Source organism: Rhinatrema bivittatum, chromosome 11 (assembly GCF_901001135.1).
Source record: "Rhinatrema bivittatum chromosome 11, aRhiBiv1.1, whole genome shotgun sequence".
Classification (NCBI taxonomy): Eukaryota; Metazoa; Chordata; class Amphibia; order Gymnophiona; family Rhinatrematidae; genus Rhinatrema; species Rhinatrema bivittatum.
Window position 1 is genome coordinate 102,911,508 of NC_042625.1, and position 20,857 is coordinate 102,932,364.

Sequence of the window (20,857 nt, forward strand, 5' to 3'; positions counted from 1 at the left end):
GGTGAAGCTCCAGGAAACACTGCCATACACAGGGGTAGTGGAAAAAGTAATATTTCATTGATTTCTCTGGCAGAAGACTTAACATGGAACACATACTGGTAGTATTAACCTACTTTTGGTGTTGAGGATTATATTCCTTTTCTTGCTGCCTAGTTTAAAAATAACTGGAATAAGGTTATTAACATTGTCAAGGCACTCCTCTTAAAACAAGTTGCAGCTGGAGGTACAAACTGGTAATGGGGAAGTTTAAGCTCTTGTAACCTCAGGTGAATTGATCTGCTTAAATCCAGATTGTTAAAGTACAACACTTGCATTACAGGAACTGCCTGGTTCTTACTCTTATGCTTTTTTTTTTCTTGTGCTAAGAACAATTCAGTGTAGTCCTTGGAGCAACTGAATACAAAGGAAGCTGCAGCCAAGGCCCCAGCAAAACATTTCCTGATAAGACTTTGTAATTCATTCCTCAAAATGTGTCTGTCTTCCTTTAAAGATGTTTGTTACAGTCACAATAAAGAAAAGCAACAGTCCCTGTGTCTATTCTTTTAATACCATAGGGCCTGCTTTTAAAATGCATTTACATGCTTAAAATTGGGTTTCATACATGTAAATGCACTTTATATATGTAAGTGGCCTCAAATTGCTACAATCTATGCTATTGAATTTGCATTTAGCTGCCTTTAGACACTTTTTTCAGAATTGCTGTAGGAGTAGTTATATTTACACATGTAAATACTTTTGAAAGTTACCCCCTTAGCATTTGAGATTATTTGAAGCAGGACTTCCCAAACCTATCCTGGAGCTCCCACAGAAAGTCAAGTTTGCATAGCTTGAAAACCTCTCTCATGCATATTCATTGTGGTGATCCTGAAACCCCAAGTCGCTATGGGAGCAGCAGGACAGGTTTAGGGAGCCCTGACTTAACATCCAAAATGAGTAAAGATCGAGTGGTTTAACAGAGATGTAGAAAAATGACCTGGTTTGGGGAGGGGAAGGAGGAGGGAGTTGAACTTTATATTTTAATTACCCTGTGCTTTGTGGTTCATTCTGCATTAACCATAACAAAAATAAAGGCAGAAAACTCAAAATGTGAAACTTTATAAACATACAGTTTTTATTTATTTAATCTGACTTGAAATCAAAAAGTAGGAAATAATCTACAAATTTAATGTAAACAATTAGATGATTTTTAAAAGGTGGATGTGTGCCCAGAAATAGCTGTGCATCCACTTGCTTTTAGAAGCCACCCCCATGAGTGCACTGGGCCTGATGCATGGATATCATGTATGATGGGGGGAAGAGCTGGGTACACAAGCACCTCTGCATGTGCCCAGCTAAACGTTACTCCTGCTCTGGAGGAGGTGTAAGTCTCACAAATAGTTACAGCCATTTATGAAGTGTTTGAGTGGGCCAATGTGATAAGCAGCAGGGGCAGTTGTAGCCTGGTCACAGGTTGGACCTGCATCTGTTATAAAATTCCCTCACTTGCACAGCTCAAAGCCAACTTTGACTGCTGTACATGCACACTTGTAAAATGAGGGCTATTGTATAACATGCATGCAGATGTGCACACAGAACAGAAAACTGCTGATCTATGTGCACAATCTTGAACGTTGCTGTCTCTCTGTTTCAGTTTGCTAGGGTCTCTCTCACTTCAGCAGGAAAGAATGAATTGTGGTTTTGGAGCTGTTTTGTGTATTTAATGGGTGGCTGTGTGTTTGTAAATTTGTATCTAAATTACTCACAACCACGATTACACTGTAAGTAGTAAAAAGATGAAATGCGCCCCCCCCAGAAAAGCATTAAAAAGAATTTAAATTATGGGTACATTAAGTTTGTGGGTTTTTTTATGTTTATAAAATCATGTTTTGTTCTTTTGTAAAAGGTGAGAAATTTTGTATTTTATTTTGAGTGTAGTAACCCAATGCCTCAGGGACCAAGCTAACAATTACTAATCTCCTATTTCAGGAAAATTACCTAACTTAAAAAGGCAGCCCTTCACCATTTTTTAGAACCAAAAATCTTTTGCATCTCGCTCAAAGATTTATAGGAAATTCGAGCAAGGAATGCATTTCATTAAGGAGAACACAAACCACACTCTGCCTTAAGAAACTGAACACAGAACTGGTGGTCACTCCATGGCTATGTGCTGCTCAAATAAGCAGAAGCTGAAATTAGGGAAAGCCAATTGATTTGCCTAAGGCTGGGTTTTGTGGATAAATGTTTTATCAAAAAAACAATTCTCACATTTCATAATAAAAATGTCAAAAATGCTTATGCAGAATAGAAGGGGGCTAGAATAAGTCTAAAAACCCTGTAAAACGGTGTGGTTGGTGAAGATCCTCTCAAGTTATATATCTGCTCATGCACACATGTTCATGATAAATGCATATTATAGAGAGAAAACACATTACCAATTGGCATTACTGAGGGAGTTTGTGTTGGAGGGAGGGGAAGGAAGGGATTATTTTAATTAAGCTTGAATCTTTAGAAATGTGGCAGCACCATATGTTAGTCAGGATTTTGTCTTGCTGAAACCTGTGGGATTTTGTGATTGCCAACCCCACAAATCTTCACCTGAAAGAAAAAAAAAGTTTAGTTCTCCACCTTATTAATGAATACCAACATATTTAAACTTTGGTTGTAGGCTTCCTGGAGCATTTGGTCTTTCTAATATATAATTGGATACACTGACCCTTGCTCATGTTGTGAGTGCTACATCTACTTTCTAAATATTCTCTAATTTATTAAATTTTTTACAAGAAATATTAAAGTCTTATATAAATGCTTTATTTTGAAGAACAAAAATATACCACCACCACCTGAATACTTTTATAAACAGGGTGTAATATCTGCTTAAAACCACATATTTTTGCACAGAAATTAGATATAGCTAGCCCCAAAACTTCTTGGTTCCCTATACGTATCTAGATCAGTCCAGACTCCTGGGTTTTGCCTCCCCTCCAGCAGATGGAGACAGAGAAGTTTTAATAGACTCTGCCCTAATCCACAAGGTGCCACCTACAGTCTGTCAGTATTTCTCTGTCTCCAGCAGATGGTGAAGGTGCAAAACCTAGGGTCTGGTATTGAAAACATAAGAAATTTCCATGCTGGGTCAGACCAAGGGTCCATCAAGCCCAGCATCCTGTTTCCAACAGTGGCCAATCCAGGCCATAAGAACCTGGCAAGTACCCAAACACTAAGAAGATCCCATGCTACTGATGCAATTAATAGCAGTGGCTATTCCCTAAGTAAACTTGATTAATAGCAGTTAATGGACTTCTCCTCCAAGAACTTATCCAAACCTTTTTTGAACCCAGCTACACTAACTGCACTAACCACATCCTCTGGCAACAAATTCCAGAGCTTTATTGTGCGTTGAGTGAAAAATAATTTTCTCTGATTAGTCTTAAATGTGCTACTTGCTAACTTCATGGCATGCCCCCTAGTCCTTCTATTATTTGAAAGTGTAAATAACTGAGTTACATCTACTCGTTCAAGACCTCTCGTGATCTTAAAGACCTCTATCATATCCCCCTTCAGCTGTCTCTTCTCCAAGCTGAACAGCCCTAACCTCTTCAGCCTTTCCTCATAGGGGAGCTGTTCCATCCCCTTTATCATTTTGGTTGCCCTTCTCTGTACCTTCTCCATCGCATCTATATCTTTTTTGAGATGCGGCGACCGGAATTGTACACAGTATTCATGGAGCAGTCTCACCATGGAGCGATACAGAGGCATTATGACATTTTCCATTCTATTAACCATTCCCTTCCTAATAATTCCTAACATTCTGTTTGCTTTTTTGACTACTGCAGCACACTGAGCCGACGATTTCAAAGTATTATCCACTATGATGCCTAGATCTTTTTCCTGGGTGGTAGCTCCTAATACAGAACCTAACATCGTGTAACTACAGCAAGGGTTATTTTTCCCTATATGCTACACCTTGCACGTGTCCACATTACACGGGACTCCACGAACACTTCCCGGACTGGACACGCAAACTCCAGGGCGTAACCGTCCCTGATCACCTCCAAGACCCAGCGATCCGAGGTTATTCTTGCCCATTCCACGTAAAAGCCGGATAATCTGCCTCCGACAGCTTCTACGACGGAATGGGTGCTTGTGGCTTCATTGGACGGGTTTACTGCTACCTGCCCCGAGGTGTCCAGAGTCCCTCCCGGAGCAGCGGCCACCGCGAAAGGACTGTTGGCGACCCGGTGTCGACTTAGGACCCGCTGGAGCGGAACATCTGCCAGATTGAAAACAGCGAGAGTCCCGAAAATGAGCCCGAGGGGGAAAAACTTTCTTGGTCGCTCTTCTATCCTCTGGCAACCTATGGCCCTTGGACTCCCCAAAGAGAAGCTTGCCCTTGAAGGGAAGGCCATAAAGTTGGGATTTTGAGGAGAGGTCCGCTGCCCAATTCCATAACCAGAGAAGGCGACGAGCTGCCATGGACCGAGCCGAGGTCCGAATGAGGTCGTATAGTGCATCTGCTCCATATGCAATTCCGGCTTCCAAATGGGCCAGCTGCAACGCTCCACCGTCGGCATCCGCCGCATTAGTACTCACCTCTTGGACCCAGCACAAGCACGCTCGCTGCATAAGACTAGTGCAGACTGCCGCTCGAAGGTGCAAAGCGGCCACTTCAAAAACCCGCTTCAACTGAATCTCCAGCTTTTGGTCCTGCATGTCCTTTAAGGCGGAAGCTCCCACCACAGGTATCATGGTCTTCTTTGTGACCACTGAGACAGCTGCGTCCACTTTCGGAATCTTCAGCAGGTCCAGCACCTCTGACGACAGCGGGTAGAACTTTCCCATCCCCCTTCCCACCTTTAAGCCCACATCCGGAGTATCCCACTCACGGGTCACAAGCTTTTGGACTTTCTTAGGTAGTGGAAAAGCTGTTGATGGTCCCTGAATACCATCCAGAACCGGATTAACCCCTTCATTATCGGAATCCTCTTGAGTAACCTTAAGACCGAGGACATCCAGTACCTGGGGAATAAGTGGACGAAGCTCATCTCGCTTAAACAGGCGGACAACAGTAGGATCATCACTCTCCACCGGAGGGAGGTCATCCCCATCAGGATCATCCGTATCCATGTCCACCGGATCAGGATTCTGGTCCAGATCCGCACCCGGTAGCTGCGCAGATCCGACCCCCAGACTCTGAACCAGCACCACCCCTGCCCCAAAACCTGGGTCATGGGGATCCCCGCAACCAACCTCCCCAGGATGAGAGCGGACCACCGGGTGCTGCTGGGTGGCTGCAGGACGTCCCTGCTTCAGAGGGGGCTCAGTGGGATCCCCAGCGCGCCCGGGTCTCTTTAAGGAAGTCTGTCTCTGTGCCAAAAAGGCCTGATGCATCAACAAGATAAACTCTGGGGGAAAATCTCCCGTGTCTACGTCCCCATCTGGGGGGTCCTGCGGGGCCGATTCCCCAGTCCCCAACATCGGATCTACTGCCATGGGGACCAAAGCGGGAGGGGGGGAATCATTTTCTTGCTCAGTGTTGCGAGTCACCCCCCCCCCCCCCGGGGGGGGGGGGGGGAAGGGCCACCCCCGACGGGCCTTCCAAACTGAAACAGTCTGGGCACAAGGACGCAGAGTTCAAATTCTTCCCTCGCGCCCCACAGGAGCAGCAGACCGCCGATTTTCACGGCGCCATGCTGGGCCGCGTAGCCACGCGGTCAGAGCAGCTGAGGGAAGAAAAAAATAGGCCCGAGACTTGCAGCCGTGCGAGCGCTGCTGGCAGCACGGGAAAAAAAAAAATAGAAAAATAGAAAAACAAGGCCTCCGGGAGGAACCGTGCTGTTCAGCCACCCGGGTGCTGAAAACGTGGCCTGGGTCCGGTACACACACTGCCTCCCTTCACTATCAACCCGGAGCCCTGGGAGAGGAAGGAAACGAAACTGCGACGGCTCAAAGCTGTCCCCACAGCCTGCTGCACAGCAGGCTCCCCCGCTGCTGACTCCTTACCTCAGACTGAAGAGACTTTTTTTTTTTAAACTAACTTTAAACAACTAAACTACTGAAGCCTGCACTAACAGGAGTTGAGGGAGCAGCTTTGGGGGTAGGAAGACCAGGAACCCGCAGCCTGTACACCCCGGGACAGAGCGGGTGAAACACAGTCAGGGGTGTCTAACCCCCCGGATGCCCGGCTTCCACTGAGGGATGGCCCACGAAGGTGCCTAACACTCAGGAAGCAAACGAGAAGGAAAAATAACAAATTTCCTAACTACCCTGAAAAAAACTAAGACTGCAGGAGATGCACCCTACCACCTGCTGGAGTCAGAGAAATACTGAGGGACTGCAGGTGGCAGTGCCCAAAGGTCTAATCGTTCTCCAACTCCACCTGCTGGTAGGGATACACAACCCACTTTCTGGACTGATCTGGGTATGTTCAGGAACTTATGATTGTTGTAGTATTTAACAAAAAGTTTTTCTCCACAGCTGTTGGCTCCAAGCATCTCTTTCATTGAACCACACCAGTAGTCAACACTACATGTAGTTTTACGTTTTTAAAAGTATACAGGTGTTTCAAGAAAAAAAGTATGCGCAGGAAAAAAAAGTAGACAGTAATAAAAAGCAGTGGGGTTGTGCAAGTGTTTTCTTCATCTAAGGCTTTTGCATGCACAGACAACACATAGCACTATATCTCTACCTGCCTGTGGAAGATTGAGCTACACTGCCGGTGGGGAGCCTGGGTCCTCTCAATTAAGGGGCACAGACCGCAACCAGTGCTAAACTGTGCAGCCAGCAGGTAGCCCAGATCTTGCTGATGGTGCTAAGTGGGATACCTGATAAAAGCTGAGGAAGCTGTGGCATGAACAGACATCAGTGGTGTGAGTCCCACCAGCCCATATTGTACAGCAGTGCCCAGCATACAAGTGGCTGCTGGGGATGATGGAGGGACGCGATAGGAGGAGTGGTAGTAGGAGAATGTGGGGAAATGGCAGGGGGAAGGACAGGATGGGTGTCCCACATAAACCATCCCACCCATGTTCATCTCACACCCCCTCGCACTAAATTATAAAAGCACCACTGGTGTTAAAAGGCCCATATGCACAAGAACGGGGGCTACATGTGAAGGACGCAGATTTTAAAAGCTAAATTACACCCGTATATGCATGTGCTTGAGAAAAAAACAATAAAAAAGGGGCGAGTCCAACAGTTATGCACATAGTCCGTACTATAAAGCTAGAAGCAGCAGTGGGCGGCGGCCAGTTAGCCATGGATATTTAACTACTGCTCCTGATTAGGTGTAAGTCTGCAGAAATCACTTTTTAGGACCAAAATGACAGGGTGAGGTGTCTGGGTCAACTGGGAGGATTGTACCCTGAAGAACCAGAGGGGTCTGGATGACCTCGAGATAGACTGGGAAAACTGGTGGACTACTTGATAAAACTGGAAATGTCCTTTGTGTAAGCATGTTTTAAAATCCCTTACTTGCGTGCGTTAAAGCCAAGAAACTCCTAAGGAAGATATTATGTTTGCTCGAGTAACAGCTTAAAATTAGGAGCATACATATGCGTGGTAGGAGTATTTTAAATCATATGCACAAAACTGCTTGCATGATTTAAAATTCCAGTGTACGTCTGCTACAACCCCACACCCACAAATCTCCATGTTGGAAGTTGGCTAGGAATGACAGTTTACAACCCCACCATCTACCTTTACTGTCACTCAATGATTGGCTTTTCTACTAGTAAATAAAGGGAGATGCAAGTCTCCATGGGTACATTTTCCTGGAGCATATGGAAAAAGACAAAGATCTCAAAGACTGGGATAGACGAGATATGAAAGACATTGAAATATTTCAAAGACTTCCATGAACACGAGGCTGGGTATTGATAATATACAGCACGTAAAACTATTTAATTAGCTGAAATCTTGTACCAATCAGGCTTGAATATCAGCAGGTTTGAATTTTGTTAGTGGGCTTTACAATTTGTTTAATGCATTGTACATACTTGTTCAGTACTATTTATCATTTGTAAAGCGCTGCTAGCCTTTTAACAGGCAGTTTCTTATCCAATTCCATTTATAAACTCTTTATGTGAAGAATATTTTTAAACCTTTGAGCTAGTAATATAGCAAGCAATTTTTAAAACTAAGCAGATTGTTGCATAGCTTTGGAGCCTGGGTACCCACTCCATAAAATGAAAAGATGATCAGGCCTCCTAAAATCATTTGTGACCTTGAGATATCGCAGCAAAGCTCTACAGACATCCAACATCTGAAGTTCCCGTGATTAGGCTCAGAAGCAACTAAGTCCGGAAAGGACGGTAGCTCCACCATCTGACATGAAAAGCAGATACCACCTTCGGTAGAAAAGCAGCACCATCCACAAAGACACTCCTGTTTCTGAGATCTGAAGGAATGGATCGCGACACAACAAAGCCTGCAACTCAAATTCTCCTTGCAGAGCAAATGGCTACCAAGAAAATGACCTTTAAAGTCAAATCCTTAAGGGTCGCTCTGTGGATGGGTTCGAAAGGAGCCTCACGCAAACCTTGAATAATGAGATTAAGGTTCAAATTCTCCTCACTGGAGGGCACAAATGTTGACCCCTTGAATAAATCTAACCACGTTGGGATGGTGGACAACTGGTACTCATCAACTTTCCTCTTAAGCAAGTCAAGGCTGCTACCTGTACTCTCAGAGTTGAAAGCGAGGCCTTTGACCAAATCTTCCTGAGGGAATGACAAGATGTGAGACAGCGAAGACCACAAGGCCTGTACTCCTTTAGTCAAACACCATGACTCACAGTCCTTCCAGACTGACATATGACAACGAAATCTATTTTCATTGTGCTTGCAGAAGTAGTGATAACCGCTTCTGTGTACCCTCTGCGTCTCAAATGCCCTCTCTCAAAAGCCAAGTCGCTAGAAAAAAAGGGATCAGCCTGGTCGGAAAATATGGGGCTCTGCCACAGAAGATGAGGGAGATGACTGAATCGCAATGGACCTTCCACTGCCAGGTTGACCAGATCTGTGAACCACGGCCGATGAGGCCACTCCAGGGCTACCAAACCACCTCCCTCGGATACCTCTCTATCCGCTGCAAGACCTTGCCCACCAGAGGCCAAGAGGGGGAAAACGTACAGCAGAACTCTCCGAGGCCAAGGCAACACTAAAGCATCTATGCCATTGGCCCCGTTCTCCCTACATCTGCTGAAAAATCGAGGAGATCTTCGCATTGTGCTGAGTCACCATCAGATCGACATGTGGACAGCCGCATCGCTGTCTGACAATTCCCATTCTCCTGGATTGAGTCTGCTTGGACATTTTTGACCCCTGTGATATGCGATGCTGCTATCTGAACCAGATACTGCTCCACCCAAAGGATTAACTTCTGAGTCTCCTGTGCCATGGAATGACTCTTGGTGCCTCCCTGTCGGTTGATGTAAGCTATAGTTGTCGCATTGTCCGATTGGTTCAAGGGCATTCGGTGCAAATTCAAAGGCAGAAAGGCAAGCAAGGCTAACCTCACTGCCCTGTCTCCAAGCAATTGATAGACCAAGAAGCTTCCTCCATCGACCAAATGCCCTGGGCCAATTGTCGCTGGCATACTGCTCCCCAACCAAAAAGATTGGCATCGGTAGTAAGTATGACCCAAATCGGAACCTCCAAAGCAACCCCCCGCACCAGGTTGGACATCTGAAGCCACCAGAATAGACTGTCCCTGGCAGGAGGAGTGAGAGAGACAGGGTTGATGAAAAGCCTCTGATAATGGACTTCACTGGGCTAGGAAAGCCCTCTGTAGTGGTCTCATATGAGTAAAGGCCCATGGTACCAACTCCAACGTTGAAGTCATTGAACAGAGGACATGCAAGAAATCCCAGGACCTGTGCAATCTTAAGCACTGAACTTGGCCCTGTAGCTTGCACACACTCTCCTCCATCAGGAAGACCCTGCCCTGCCTGGTATCAAAATGCGCTCCCAGATTTTACAGAGTCTGAGACAGAATTAAGTGGCTCTTGGCTAAATTCACCACCCAGCCTAGGGATTGAAGAGTCTGAAGCACTATCTGTACCACAGAGCAACAACTGGTTGCCCATATGAGCCAATCCTCAAGATAAGGGCGGACCAGGACTCCCTGGCGTTGCAAAGTCGCCGCCACCACCACCATCAGGATTTGGTAAAGGTACGGGATGCCGTGGCCAGCCCAAACGGAAGAGCCTGAAACTGGAAATGCTGCCCTAAGACCATAAACCTCAGGTAGCGCTGATGATCCCGTCAAATGGAAATGTGTAGGTAAGCTTCTGTCAAGTCCAAAGAAGCCAGGAACTCCTGAGCATGTACCGCTGCAATCTCCGACCACAATGTTTCCATGCAAAATTGTGGAACCTTCAATGCTGCATTCATGCGCTTTAAGTCCAGAATGGGGCAAAAAGGACCCCTCCTTCTTTGGAACGACGAAGTAAATGGAATACCGACCTTTTCGGAGTTCACCCTGAGGCACTGGGAACATGGCCCCCAAGCGCAGCAACCTGTCTATAATGTCTCCCACACATAAGAACATAAGAAAATGCCATACTGGGTCAGACCAAGGGTCCATCAAGCCCAGCATCCTGTTTCCAACAGTGGCCAATCCAGGCCACAAGAACCTGGCAAGTACCCAAAAACTAAGTCTATTCCATGTTACCATTGCTAATGGCAGTGGCTATTCTCTAAGTGAATTTAATAGCAGGTAATGGACTTCTTCTCCAAGAACTTATCCAATCCTTTTTTAAACACAGCTATACTAACTGCACTAACCACATCCTCTGGAAACAAAATTCCAGAGTTTTGCAATGACCCGCAGGGGGGAGACAAGAAACAGGTTATGCACATGGCACGCAAATTCTAACTTCCCTTATTACACTGAGGACCCACTAATCTTGAGTGACCTTGGTCCACTCCTCGTAAAATCGAGCCAGACAACCCCCTATAAAGGGAACGACGGAATGGGCCTGCCTCATCTTATTGTGAAGACTTGGTCCCTGAAGGCCCCCTGCTGGTGGGGGCTCTTGAAGGGCCGCCGACCTCCACGAAAGGAGTGCCCCCAGGCCTGATCTCGAGAAGAAAATGGTCTCTGTGCCGCTGAAGCCCCTCTCATTTGATGAGACCTCCTACTGTCCAGAAAACACAGACACGATGGAAGGACTGCTTGCCTTTAGATCTGTCCTCAGCAACTTGTGCACCTTGTCTCCTAGCTGCTTCACTAGTTGTTCCAGGTCCTCCCTAAATAAGAGACATCCTTTGAAAGGCAATGAAGCTAACTGGGACTCAGACGAAATATCCGCTGACCAGTTATGGAGCCACAATAATCACCTAGCAGACATTGCTGCCCCCATAATACGGGAAGAAGTCCGCACGAAATCATACAAGGCGTCCACCACGTAAGCTACTGAAGCTTCCAGCTTTTCAGCTTGACTCCCTTGAGAAAGAGGAGCCACCTGTCCATCCTGGAGATGCTGCATCCAGCACAATCATGCCCTCTGCATAAAGCTGGAACAAATGGCAGCCCGGAGACTCAAAGCCGAAACCTAAAAAATCCGATTGAGGTGGACTTCCAGCTTGTGATCCTGAACATCCTTTAGCGCCACTGCTCCCGCAACCGGAGTGGTTGTCTTCTTCGTGACGGTCGAGACCACCACATCCACCTTGTGGAGCGCAAAGAGTTCTAAAGTCAGCAAGATATAAAGCTTTGCCATTGCCCTGCTCACTCACAAGCCAGCATCAGGAGCACCCCATTCCTGATCCAACATCTTCGTTATGGACGTATGATACGGAAAACTGGAAGGAGGGCTCCTCATCCTCTCCAGGACCGGATCTGACCCATTTTTCCTAGAGTCGTCCTGTGGGGGCTGGAGCCCCAGCTCCTCAAGAACCTGGGGGATCAGAGGGGCAGGTTCCTCCCTGCAGAATAAACAAAGAATCTTGGGGTCCCCATCATCTCCCTGGGCCGCATCCGTCATTGCTGGATCAGCTGAATGGTCACCTGACAGCGCCGCCCCCAAGTCTCCCGGGAACCCAAGTGAGCCATTCGAGTCATCGTCCTGCAGAGTTGGACAGGCTGTACGCTACATCCTGGTAACCTGGCGCCCCAGGACGGCCCAGGCCCAACCAGCCTCTCACCAGAACCCCAATTAATGCGGGAGATTCCTGACCCACCCTCTGAAAGCCAAGCCCTTCCTGCTGTGCTAGATAGGCCCTATGAAGCAGCAGAATAAACTCAGGTGAAAAAGAACAAGGAGCAGCGGGAAGAAACCATGGCCACGATGACACCCCACCCGCAGGTTGGGGACTCTGTCCCAGGGAGTCCCCCTGTCCCCCACTGGGACCTGGGTGGACCAGGAAAAGCCATGAAGGAAGGTCCCTTTCGGGGCCATGATAGCGCGGGCAAGCCCAGCGGAGAATCCAAAATGGCCCCATTCCTGTGGTTACGGGACCTGAGGACTGCACAAGGTCTGAGCTGGCTAGACATACAGAAATCGGGGTGGCTGCACCGGCTGCGACCTTCCTCCTTTTTGCTGGCACCGGGAGTTCAGACATTCCCTCCTCCCCCCGAAATGTAGGCTGCACAAAGTCCATGGCGTTTCAGCCGTGCGGGAGCTGCTCCACACGTGCGACAGGCCGACCCCCTCACCATCAATACGCGGGAAAGACAGCCAAAAACGAATCCCGAGAGGAAATCCAGAAGACCGCCCTGCGCAAAAACCCGATCAAGGGGAAGGAAGGGAGAGCGCCGTTCTTACCTCTCACGCTGCTCCTGTTTCTCAATGTTACAGATTTTTTTTTTTTTGGTTTGCAAAAATCAAGTTTAATCGGCTTCACAAAGGGCTCCCTGCTCCTAAAACCGAAGAGAGCTGTCCAGCTCAGTTCAGCAAGAAATTAAGAAAAGGAGAGGGAGAGGCCAAAGTGAGAGCAGCCAAACTGAGCCAAAAGGAAGCCACCGTAGTGGCCTCATGAAGGGGAGGAATCTGGACCACCAGATTTGCACCCCATGGCTAACACTGGAGTAAGTGTACAAAAAGGTCACCAACCCCCAGCCCATCCACCTCAACCAAACAGGGTAGGGATCCCTCACTAGGACCCCGACCCCTGGGAGGAAGGCTCACAGGAAAATACTGGATAGGCTAAAGAAACTGCAGCCACCATCAGCTGGAGACAGAGAAATACTGAGGAACTGCAGGTGGCACCAGGGCTTATCAAGCAGTGTCAGCGAGACTCTCTCTGTCTCCATCTGCTGGCATGGACGCATAAACCCAAGAGTCTGGGCTGATCCAGGTACTTAGAAACATTGTTTCTTCCTAGTTGGAAAATAGTGTAGCAGCACAGAGACGTGCGTTTTATGTCGCTGTGAGAGATCCTGCTATTCCAGCATCTTAAATTAAAGGAATCTGTCCATCCAACAAACAAAAAGCTTTTCAATGCAGACGTTTTTCTGACTGTAAAATTGTTTGTGGGTGCGTTATAAATCTGGAAAGATTCTAGAGGAGTACTGCAGGTATTTCAGACACTGTAGCAGGTCAAGATTTTCAAAATGAAATCTTCCTGCATTAATTGCCAGCCACACGTTCTCACAGCCCGGCCTTTTACCTGCCGAAGGGGAAAGCAGCTTTCAGCCAAGATGTAAAATCATCCTCGCCAGAAGTATTCATGCGGATTCTTTGCAACCAACAGATTATTTTTTAATAGGTTAAAGCCCTGTGGTGTGGGAATTTGAATTAAATTTTAGAATAAACTGAACAGAGATGAATCTCAGCTTAGCAGTCTGAACTTATATGGACTAGAGGTGTGTGTATATGTTCTTCTGTAATTTTGTTATATTTGTTTTGGAAGTATGGATGTAGTCTTTGAAGTTTATTACTGTATCATAAATATTTTTACATCCTGGAACTATTAGACTTTATATTACCGGGTTTTCATGCACAGCTTCTGACTTACACATCTTCTCCAGTCCAAAGATTGCTTTCCAGCCCAGGTCACGCTCAGCCAGGGCAGGGTTAGCAAAGCAGGATGCAACGTCCCCATCCCGTCTCGGCGCTATCTTATATTTTATCTGAAAGATAAGCACAAACAAACCTAAAACCCTCATTTCTTGGCTCTCTGTTCAATTCTTGTTATTAGGAGTAATCACCAAAATTAGCCAGTGCCTGGCTTAATAAAGGAAATGCTTATATTGTCTTAAGGTTATTGTGACATTTCTATCACAATGATAAAGTTAACAGTTAATGCAATGCAAGCTGCAGAGTTTCTCCTTAACAATCACTTGCTTGGCCAGCACTGCAGGAATCTCTTATCACCAAATCTTTCCTGACTGCTCAGCCTACCCCTGGCTTCTCTTCTCTAAGGCTGTGCACACTTCCCAAAGTTTCCCCCACCTCCTCCTCCACACTAACTGGCAAGTTGAGCTCTGCCTCCAAACACACCCACTTTTTTATCCAGTATTTGGCACTCCCCCCCCCCCTCCCCTGGTTCAGTTCCCCGTCCCCCTTCCCACCCCCTTTTCATTTCTCCCCCTCCCCCCATAATCTCCAGTTCCCCTCTCGCTCAGACAGGCTCCCTCTCTCGCACACACTTTCACACATTCCTGCATACAGGCTCCCTCCATTTGTCTCACACACATACTCACCCCTGCACACAGGCTCCCTCTCTCACATACACACACGCTCTAACACGCAGAGACAGACTCTCCCAGACAAACACACAGGCTCCCTCTCTCACACACTTTCACACATCCCTGCACACAGGCTCCCTCTCTCACATACACATACACACTCTAACATGCAGAGACAGACTCTCCCAGACCTACACACAGGCTCCCTCTCTCACATACACACACATGCTCTAACACGCAGAGACAGACTCTCCCAGACATACACACAGGCTCCCTCTCTCACACACTTTCACACATCCCTGCATACAGGCTCCCTCCATTTGTCTCACACACATACTCACCCCTGCACACAGGCTCCCTCTCTCACATACACACTCACCCCTGCACACAGGCTCCCTCTCTCACATACACACACACGCTCTAACACGCAGAGACAGACTCTCCCAGACCTACACACAGGCTCCCTCTCTCGCACACATCCCTGCACACAGGCTCCCTCTCTCACATACACACACATACACATGCTCTAACACACAGAGACAGACTCTCCCAGACCTACACACAGGCTCCCTCTCTCACATACACACACACACATGCTCTAACACGCAGAGACAGACTCTCCCAGATATACACACAGGTTCCCTCTTCTCTCACACACTTTCACACATCCCTGCATACAGGCTCCCTCTCTCATATACATATACACACACATGCTCTAACACGCAGAGACAGACTCTCCCAGACCTACACACAGGCTCCCTCTCTCGCACACATCCCTGCACACAGGCTCCCCCTCTCACATACACACACATACACATGCTCTAACACACAGAGACAGACTCTCCCAGACCTTCACACAGGCTCCCTCTCTCGCACACACTTTCACACATCCCTGTACACAGGCTCCCTCTCTCACATACACACACACATGCTCTAACACGCAGAGACAGACTCTCCCAGACATACACACAGGCTCCCTCTCTCACATACACACACATGCTCTAACACGCAGAGACATAGGCATGCTCTCATACCCTACCCGCTCTTCATCAGAAGCACAGTAGCGGCTTCCTCCTTCAGTCCCCACGACAGGCGAGGACTCCATTTTTCTGGAGGCCTCAGGGACTGTGGTGGGGAGGGGGCAGCCCTGTTGGTGCTGCACATGCACTCAAACACTGATGCTGCCTCTTCCTGCCATGAGCCAGGACACACGCTGATCTTCCTCCTGCAACTGCATGGCCTTTCCTTCTTCCCACCCACGCGGACTCATCACTTCCTCTTCCGGGCCGTGCGGGTGGGAAGAAGAAAGGTCTATGCAATTGCCGGCCCCAGACCCGTGGTACTTTAGGCAGCCGCCTAGTGCTTGCGGACAGGCGGTCTACCTCTTCTGCTGTGAGCGGGATGGGCTCCACTCGTAGTCACCAACCTCCCAGCTGGCACCCCCTCCTGGACAGCATCCCACACCCCCACCACTAATCCAGGTAATGATTTTCCCAGACAAAATTTAAATCAAGAGCGAAGGGAAATTTTTGAAACCAAATAACTGGCCAGGTAACTCCTGAAGTTACCTGAACAAATCTTTGGAATAGTTTGTCAAATCTTTCTCGTTGAGAATATTACAATCCATAAGCAGTACCATATATTCCATTGGAAGTCCAGTAGTAGTGTAAATTAGGTTTATCATGTCTTTCCAGAAAATTTTGAATTTTGGGACAATTCTATCTACTAGATAAGGGAGCCCTGACCGACGTGCCGCAAATGCGCAGTAGAGAGCAGCTCTACCAAGCATGCGCGGGTGAGCACGTCGGCCAGAGTGGCCGAAAAAAAAAAATGGCGCTGGGTCGCTAGGAGCAGGAGCAGCGGCGACAACGAGCAGGAGCGGCGGTGGCACGCGCGAGGAGCGGACAGCCCCCGTTATCGGTTGTGGATGAGCTGAAAGGGGAGGGGAATGAGAGAGGGTGAGTGAGTGAGGGGAGGGAGGAGAGAGTGAGGGGGGAGGGTGGAAGGTGGGAGAGGTGGGAGGGAGGAGAGAGTGAGGTGGGGGGAGGGAGAATGAGGGGGAGGGAGTGGGAAGGAAATGGACCGAAAATTTTTTTTTAAATGTAGCCTGTTGTTACGGGCTTAACGGCTAGTATCTATATATATAGTATCTATATATATAGTATCTATATATATTTGAAGTCCCTTAGATATGCAGCCCCTCCTGCATTTCTCTGCTGCATCTGGCCTGGTACTAAGGAGCTGACATTCTCAAAAGCACTTTCCTATTGGGCTACAATACCATGACCCTTTATTTGTAACTAACATAATCTTCTATATTTTTCCCTTTCAATCGGGCCGATAACAGTAAGGAGCGGTAGGAAGAGCTGCATTAGTGCCGGGCGCACCCGCGTTTGCCACACGCACAGTCCTGCTCACCTACCGCTCGATCCTGTATTTAAATAGCTTGCAAATGCAAGCCGCGTCCAAGAAGCATCCGTGAAGCATTAGGCCCCCGCAACCCATTTTACTGTATAGAGCGCTTTATACAGCGCCTATACAGTATCCTGGGTGCACTGGTACCTGTCATTTCAAGTGACAGGTACCAGGAAGTGGATGGTCCTCTCTCCCTCCCTCCCGAAGCAAGGCGCAGGGCGAAAGTTAAAACAAAAGGGAATAAAGTGTAATAAAAGTAAACTTACTGGCGGGAGCTGGCGGGCGCACATTCACCGAGGTGGAGGGAGCCGGCGGCTAAAGCAGCCTCCAACAGCCCCCGCCGGCGGTGAATGAATGCACGCCTGTGCAATTGGGGTGCTCAAGGCGTGATGTCACGGCGTTTGGCGTCACTGCGTGTGACGTCGGCGTTCGCTAATGCGCTGCCTTGAGCGCCCAAATTGCATTCATTCACCTTCGCCGGCGGGGGCTGCTGGAGGCCGCTTTCGCCGCCAGCTCCCTCCACCTCGGTGAATGCGCCCTCGCCAGCTCCCGCCTCGAAGAATGAGGGTTCCTCACAGACCTACGCACGGTCCTCACCACCACCCCAAGAGAAAAGAGCGTGCGGCCCCTAGTGAGAGCCCTCCTACCCTGATAGGAGAAGGAGGAAGGGAAGGGTGAGGGGGCTCTCCTGACCATCCTAGGCTTACAGGGCAGCGTATTAAAAGAATATTTCTCACCCATCTGCATTGTCAGTGCAGCGACTGAGAGCAGAGCAGTCCTATTCCAAGCCAAGTTGTACAGAATCAAAAGCAATGAAAGCATCGTCAGCAAAGTGTGGGAGAGCCGGAGCCTTGAGGGAAAGGGAATGGGCTGGTCAGCTCTGGATTGTGGCTCCGTGCCGTGTTAGCTGGGCAAGCAGTGCCAGGTTTCGCTGCTCGTGCTGAGAAGAGGGAGACTGAACTTCAAAAGGATTTAGAATGCGCCAGTAAGTTTACTTTTATCACACTTTATTCCTTTTGTTTTAACCCGGCTTCTCGCAAGGAACAGAAGTTGCAATTGTTCCTGCCGTTAAGAAACGCGTTTGCAAGAAGGAAACTTTTTTTTTTTGCAAGACTGGGGCAGAGCTGGGTTGCAGCTCCGGAGAGCCCGGGGGGATTGGCCCATCAATTTGAGAGGACTGGGGCTGCCCCGGAGACCGGCACCCATGGACGCGGCCAGGGCAAGTGAGCGGGGGCTGGGGGAAAGTTTGCCGCCTACCCTTACCCCTGCCTCTAACGCAGGGGTAAGGGTAGGCGGTAAGTTAGCAGGTTAAATACGCGGCTAAACTGCAGGTTTAAAAAGCGAGAATCGGGGCGCGCGTTTCTGAATGGGAGGGAATAGCTAATCTGATCGTTTACATCTCATATACATGCCGCGGGCGGAAAGGGTTTCCCGTTGAGTTACAGAGGCGGTAAGGATGGGTTAAAGGGGATAGTGAATAGCAGGTTGGGCTAACGCGGGTTAGAAGCAGGGTAACCGCGGCCGCACTTTACTGTATTGGCCTGTTAGGTAGGGACCCCTTTAGATTCACCACCATGTCCCTTTTACAAGGGATTGTTCTGAATGCAGAAAAAGACTTCAATCATTCACTCTCTCACTGTGCTTGCGAGTTCTCTCCTTCAGCCACACGGTCAGCACAGACCCCGTTATGTGCAGGATTAGGACTGTTCAGCTTGGACGAAAGATGAGAGAGGATATGACAGAAGTGCTGTGGAATGGATAGAAAGGTAATGGTTATTTACCTTTTCAAATACAAGTAAAACAAAGGGACACTCCATGAAGCTAACAAACAGCAGATTCAAAAACTGCAGGAAGTATTTTTTTTTCACTTAACACACAAACTGTGAAATCTGTTGCCAGAGAATGTGTTCAAGGAGACAAGCATAGAGGTTTGGACAAGTTTCTGGAGAAAAAGTCCATAAACAGTTGACTTGGAAAAGCCATCACTCATCTCTGGGAGTGAACAAGAGATGGATCTTTTTGGAATGTATCTGGAATTTGCGACCCAAAATTAGCCAAGGTTGGAGACAGGACGCTGGGCTCAATAAACCTTGGTTGGATCCAGCATGGCATTTCCAGGGTATTAGGAAGGAGAAGGCAAAGCTGCAGCTTTCAATTCCACAGTAGGTCTTAATGTTGAGGGCTAGGAGGAGTGAAAAGCAGTGGAAGAAACTTACTACTCCTGCAATTATGTGGGTTATGTACCAAGGATCTAGGACCTACACCGCAGTCTGCTGGGATTCTTCAGGGAGAAGGGGAGGAACCTGCTGTCGTGGTACATGTGGGCACCAACGACATAGGAAGATGTGGGAGGGAAGTTCTGGAAGCCAAATTTAGGCTCTTAGGTAGAAAGCTTAAATCCAGAACCTCCAGGGTAGCATTCTCTGAAATGCTCCCTGTTCCACGCGCAGGTCACCAGAGGCAGGCAGAGCTCCGGATTCTCAATGCGTGGATGAGACGATGGTGCAAGGAAGAGGGATTCAGTTTTGTTAGGATCTGGGGAACTTTTTGGGGAATGGGGGAGTCTCTTCCGAAGGGATGGGCTCCACCTTAACCAGGGTGGAACCAGACTGCTGGCGCTAACCTTTAAAAAGGAGATAGAGCAGCTTTTAAACTAGAACAAAGGGGAAAGCCTACATTTGCTCAGCAGCGCATGGTTCGGAGAGAGGTATCTTTAAAGGATACTAATGATGCATTAGAATTAGGGCATCCCGACAGTGAGGTTCCAATAATTAGAAAAGTAGTCCAAGTGCCTGTAACTAAAAACTCACCTGAGCTAAAATATTCTAACTTATCCCTATCAATTAAAAAGCAGAATGAAAATACAAACAAAAAACAAACTTTGAAATGTTCGTATGCTAATAAGAAGTAATTCACTGGAGTACCTGGAATACCGGTTTGTCCTAGATAGCTGGGGGGGTGAAACTGTTGCACAACTGGAGCTATCTGGTTTGGGGGCAGGCTTTCTAAGCACATGCTGAACTAGAAGGGTTGCCAACTGTCCAGTTTTGGACCGGACAGCCAGATTTTCAGGCATTCTGTACAGTGTACAGTCAGAAGTACTGACCGGACGCTAAATGTCCAGTTTTGCAAGTGGAGCCTCCTTTTTCCCACTGCCTCTTATTATTAGTTAGGCTCTGACCTGCCTTTCTCTCCCTCTATCGGAGGAGAGCTGTGCTGTATCCCTGCCTTTCCCATGCTGTGATTGGACAGCACAGCTCTCAGCGGGTCGGCAGATACAAAGATACACTGCAGCATCTAAAATGTATACAAATTTATTTATTTATAACTTTTATATACAGGCGTTCAATCGAATATCACATCGGTTCGCATGGGGGGTACCATTCTCCCCCTCCCCCCAGTACTCAAGTGTCCATTCATGGTCTACGGAAAGGTTTGCAACCCTACCTGGAGCACTGACCAGAGGCATTTACCAGAGTTCTGCAACTCATAATAAAAATGTTTTAAAATTATTCAAAACAAGAAATCTGTAAGGGAGTCTGTTGGACCATTAGATGACCGAGAGGTTAAAGGGGCTCTTAGGGAAGATAAGGCCATTGCAGAAAGACTAAATGAATTCTTTGCTTCCGTGTTTACTAATGAGGATGTTGGGGAGATACCAGTTCCGGAGATGGTTTTTATGGGTGATGAGTCTGACGAACTGAACGAAATCACTGTGAACCTGGAAGATGTAGTAGGCCAGATTGACAAACTAAAGAGTAGCAAATCACCTGGACCAGATGGTATGCATCCTAGGGTAATGAAGGAACTCAAAAATGAAATTTCTGATCTA

General features: G+C 47.7%; 1 protein-coding gene across 1 annotated transcript in view; it reads right to left on the reverse strand.

Moving 5' to 3' along the window:
* Positions 1 to 1,087: 1,087 nt before the first annotated feature.
* Positions 1,088 to 20,857, reverse strand: part of GALE (UDP-galactose-4-epimerase) — a 138,762-nt gene continuing 118,992 nt past the window's right edge. Inside the window, 2 exon segments of the mRNA XM_029571882.1 lie at positions 1,088 to 2,574; positions 13,938 to 14,052. Coding sequence (XP_029427742.1) covers positions 2,513 to 2,574; positions 13,938 to 14,052 — 177 coding nt within the window. The 3' untranslated portion in view covers positions 1,088 to 2,512.